Source organism: Gossypium hirsutum, chromosome D10, assembly GCF_007990345.1.
Source record: "Gossypium hirsutum isolate 1008001.06 chromosome D10, Gossypium_hirsutum_v2.1, whole genome shotgun sequence".
Lineage (NCBI taxonomy): Eukaryota > Viridiplantae > Streptophyta > Magnoliopsida > Malvales > Malvaceae > Gossypium > Gossypium hirsutum.
Genome location: NC_053446.1, coordinates 30,814,897 through 30,819,475, shown reverse-complemented (window position 1 = coordinate 30,819,475; position 4,579 = coordinate 30,814,897). Strand labels below are relative to the sequence as shown.

The window sequence follows — 4,579 nt, the reverse complement described above, 5'->3', positions numbered from 1 at the left end:
ATGTGGAGGATAGGATGGAGAGGTAGAAGAGTGGAGGCTAGAATTAGATGGATGCACCAAAGTCACGTGCCACCCAGTCTTAACAACTAGCCAGGTGGACTTGGCTCTGCTCAACCACGTGACTCTCAACTACCCCCTCCCAAGCTCCTATATCTTATTTATAGGCCCAAACTCTGGACTGTCAACAACACCTTCTGTTCCTTTTTACCATTCATAGCATAGCAGCTTAGTCCAACAGTCCAACTCCACACCCACCACCATTGGCTGTTTCTGATCATCCGAAAAAGAATGGTGACCGTGGAAGAAGTTCGTAAGGCTCAACGTGCCCAAGGCCCTGCCACCGTGTTGGCCATCGGCACATCAACCCCGCCTAATTGTGTTGATCAGAGCACATACCCTGACTACTATTTCCGTATCACAAATAGTGAGCACAAGACCGAGTTGAAAGAGAAGTTCAAGCGCATGTGTAAGTTTTTTACTTTGATCTAAAAGCTAAATTACCTTATATACAAACTTAAGGTGATTTTGTGTTTCATACATAATTCGGCCATGAAAATAAAAGAGGGGAAAGATAGATGTGCATGGTTCATATCATTTTCATGCAAATACTTTAATGGAAAAGAAGTTAGCTACGTATATAGTATGACTTGAAAATAGATTAAAGTTCTTTTCTGGTTCCAAGAAAACTAGATTGAAGTTTGTTAGGTTCATTTCTTGTAAAGCACATTTATTTAAATCATATAATTCCACAGACTTAATTTGTCTCAAACCTTAGTTTCACGTTTTCTACCAACAGAAGTTTGAAATTTATACTAGTGAATTAATAAGTTTTTTTTTCCAAATATTAGTAAGTTGTTAGATGTTCTAGTTTATACTTTTTTTAATTTTTTTACAATACTATATATTTATCCTCATATTTAAATATTGGAAAGGATTATGGATAGTTCCAAGTATTATACTAAAGAATATAAATATTAATTGTTTGGACCAATAATAAATGTTAATTTGAAATTATTTTGTCTTTCATATTTTATATTATAGTATTTTTATGAAATTTTAATTTATAACTCTATAATTTTTAAAAAATAATTTTATCATTTCAATTATAATTTTTAAAATTTTTTTATAAATATACTTTTAAATAAATTTTTTATTCAAATTATAAATCTGCATAGTCTAATATTTATAATATTTTTTAAAATAAATATATTTGTCAGACAAACTATTAAATAAACTATTAGAAGAGAATCTTATAAAGGTCTTAAGACTCCATTATTTCCGCCCATGACCCACCTAAAAGTTTCCGACGATTGAAGCTTTTATGAGACAGAGAATTTGAAGGGGGGACCTAAACTGATATTTTCCATATCTAGTGAAGTTGGATAAAAAATCAGTTAAAACACTCTTATATGCTAAGTTGGGAGAATTAAAAGTAAGTTTATTGTGTTTGATTATTTAGGTGAAAAATCGATGATCAAGAAGCGATACATGTACCTTACAGAAGAGATTTTGAAAGAGAATCCCAATGTATGTGAATACATGGCTCCTTCACTGGATGCTAGGCAAGATATGGTGGTAGTTGAGGTGCCAAAGCTAGGCAAAGAAGCAGCCACCAAGGCCATTAAGGAGTGGGGCCAGCCCAAGTCCAAGATCACCCACCTTGTCTTTTGCACCACTAGTGGTGTGGACATGCCTGGGGCTGACTACCAGCTCACCAAGCTTTTGGGCCTCCGCCCCTCCGTTAAGCGCCTCATGATGTACCAACAAGGTTGCTTCGCAGGGGGGACGGTGCTCCGAGTGGCTAAGGACTTAGCTGAGAACAACAAAGGTGCTCGTGTACTTGTTGTGTGCTCGGAGATTACTGCTGTTACCTTCCGTGGACCTAGTGACACTCACCTAGACAGTCTAGTGGGCCAAGCATTGTTTGGTGATGGTGCCGCAGCTGTTATAATCGGGGCAGACCCCATGCCCGAAATCGAGAAGCCCATGTTTGAAATAGTCTCAGTAGCCCAAACGATCTTGCCAGATAGTGATGGTGCAATTGATGGTCACCTTCGTGAAGTTGGGCTTACATTTCACCTTCTTAAGGATGTTCCGGGGCTTATTTCGAAGAATATAGAGAAGAGCCTGGTAGAAGCATTTCAACCATTGGGCATATCCGATTGGAACTCCCTTTTTTGGATTGCTCATCCAGGTGGTCCAGCAATATTGGACCAGGTAGAAGCCAAGTTAGCACTGAAGCCAGAGAAGCTACGAGCCACAAGGCACGTTCTTTCAGAGTATGGTAACATGTCAAGTGCTTGTGTTTTATTCATTTTGGATGAGATGAGGAAGAAATCAAGGGAAGATGGACTTCAGACAACAGGAGAAGGACTGGAGTGGGGAGTGCTCTTTGGGTTCGGACCTGGCCTCACTGTTGAGACTGTTGTGCTCCATAGTGTTGCTGCTTAAAGTTAAACAAACATGCCTTTTAAGTAATTGGTCGTGCTCCACTTGGCTTGCAGTTTTATCTTCTTCTTTTTTCCTTTTTTAGATTATTTAAATCCTATGAATTTGTGTGTTTATTGTTAAAGACTAGAACACTTTGATGGTGTGGGCGGGAAGCTTAACGCCTATTCAATTCATGTACCAACTTATATTAAATTTATGGCAATAATAAGTTCCTTTGCAAACTATTCTACCAAAAACAAAATTAGCTTCTGTTAATATCACAGTCTATTAATCTATCTATACTTACTATTAAATAAAAAAAATCTCCTATGGATCCTTATGCTAACAGTTGTATTATTTTCCCATAAAATGTTTTTAATTTTTTTTTTACACGTGAATTATTATTCCTACTAAGTCCACTCCTTTGTTTGCATAAGGTACAAAGTAGGGAAGCCAACTAGATGCTACGGTTGTCCTAAATTTTGGGTGGGCTATATTTATTGTTTTGGGCTAACATGATTAGGTTGTTAGATGATTCTTGAGCTAATTTTTGCCAATGTATTTATTGAGTTTGGGGTAAAAACTCAAACTTGCTATAAAATATAAAACATAGTAAGCAACAGAATTAGAAAATAGGATAATTTAAGGAGGGATATTTATAATACTTCTTTAAAATCAATATTTATGTATATAAGAAATATGAATGATCTAAAATTTTATTCCTATTAAATATTAGTGTCTTAAAGTACATCAAATTTTTTATATGGACATCCACTTTATAATAATAAAATATTCATCATCCTCTCCCCAAGGGAGAGCATCTATTAATAGATAATGTGCATTGTTAAAATTTTAATAAGATAAAAACTTTGTGGGAAAAAATTCTTAATGAAGGAAAAATAATACACATATCTATAATACACATAACATGTTGCCTCATTAAAAATCTTACCAAAAAAACCTAATGAGACAACATTGATTAAGGGAAGAAAGGTACAATGTGTATTTACTTCCTTTCATATCAATATCACATAATTTCTCTAAATCTACATATTTCAATCTTAAATACTAGTTTTTCATATGATCATTTGAACAAATTTGATAAGCATTTATATTCTCATAACGTGCTAGACTTAGGACCTAGCAAGCTAGACATAGAAAACTAATGGAGTAGATTCACCACTAACCATGTGAGCTAGGCCGGTTAACTACCTATCGATCGAAATCTCAAGACTAATCCTAAGATAAATCTAAGGAATTAATCTTAAAACTACAATTCGGTATCATAACCAAATCTAAGTTTGGAAGTACAGTTACATATAGAGAAGGTTAAAAAACCTACATTGTCTTCTAAAGATAATCTTACATGCTTTGGTATCTACGGTTTCCAAAACTAAATTCCTATCTTTCACTCCAATCTAAACAATCTACTATAAAGCATTCCTAAAATCTAGTTAAACTCAAATGTTTAATTTTAAAACTTAAATCTAATTAAACATAAAATTCTAAACCTAGTTGCACCTTATTTATCAATGTAACGCCCAAACAATCCCTTATATTTATTTTCGTATGTTTGTGACACAATTGACTGTCTGTTTTAGTGGTTAAGTGCCTTGGGTGTGTCTGAGAAGTCTTAGGTTCAAGCTTTGACTTGAGCAGAACTTTTTGCTTTTATTTAAATATAGCATTGCTCTTGTTCAGTAGGCTTTTGATTAAAAGTGGGTAAATATGATAGAATGAGATTGCTGGTCTAGTGGTTAAGTGGAGTGGCAAAGTCTTGGAGGTCTTGAGTTTGAGTCTTGGTGTGTTCAATGGAGTGTTTTATTTTATTGCTTGTGTCGGGTAGGTATTTTGGTCCAGCCAAAATTCTGAAGTGTTTGAATGAGGGTCGATTTCGGTTGTTGAGGGAATTATGGTGGGTTAGTAGTGAGGATTTTGAGGAGAAGTTTTAGGGATATGATGAGAGTTGGTACCGAATTTGAATACCTTTTTTTTCCTCTTCTCTCAAAATTTCGGCTTTGGATTAGCTTTCTCTCCATTTTCTCTTAGCCTTGTTTTTTTTGCCAAATTATTTACTCCCCAAACTCCTCCCTTTGCCATCGGTTTCTTTCCCAAACACCACCCTTGTGCTTTTGATTTTTTATTTCCT

The 4,579-nt window shown here is 35.1% G+C and overlaps 1 protein-coding gene across 1 annotated transcript; it reads left to right on the top strand.

The window, feature by feature from the left end:
- Positions 1–288: 288 nt before the first annotated feature.
- LOC107914895 (chalcone synthase 1-like) lies at positions 289–2,672 on the top strand. The gene is made up of 2 exons (NM_001327119.1): positions 289–466; positions 1,460–2,672. Exons 1-2 carry the CDS (start codon positions 289–291, stop codon positions 2,449–2,451), a joined length of 1,170 nt encoding a protein of 389 aa, NP_001314048.1. The 3' UTR covers positions 2,452–2,672.
- Positions 2,673–4,579: the final 1,907 nt, after the last annotated feature.

Coding starts and splice junctions, on each gene's coding strand:
- LOC107914895 (NM_001327119.1), top strand. CDS start 289: ATGGTGACCGTGGAAGAAGTTCGTAAGGCTCAACGTGCCCAAGGCCCT. Junction 467..1,459: donor AGAGAAGTTCAAGCGCATGT/GTAAGTTTTTTA, acceptor TTGATTATTTAG/GTGAAAAATCGATGATCAAG.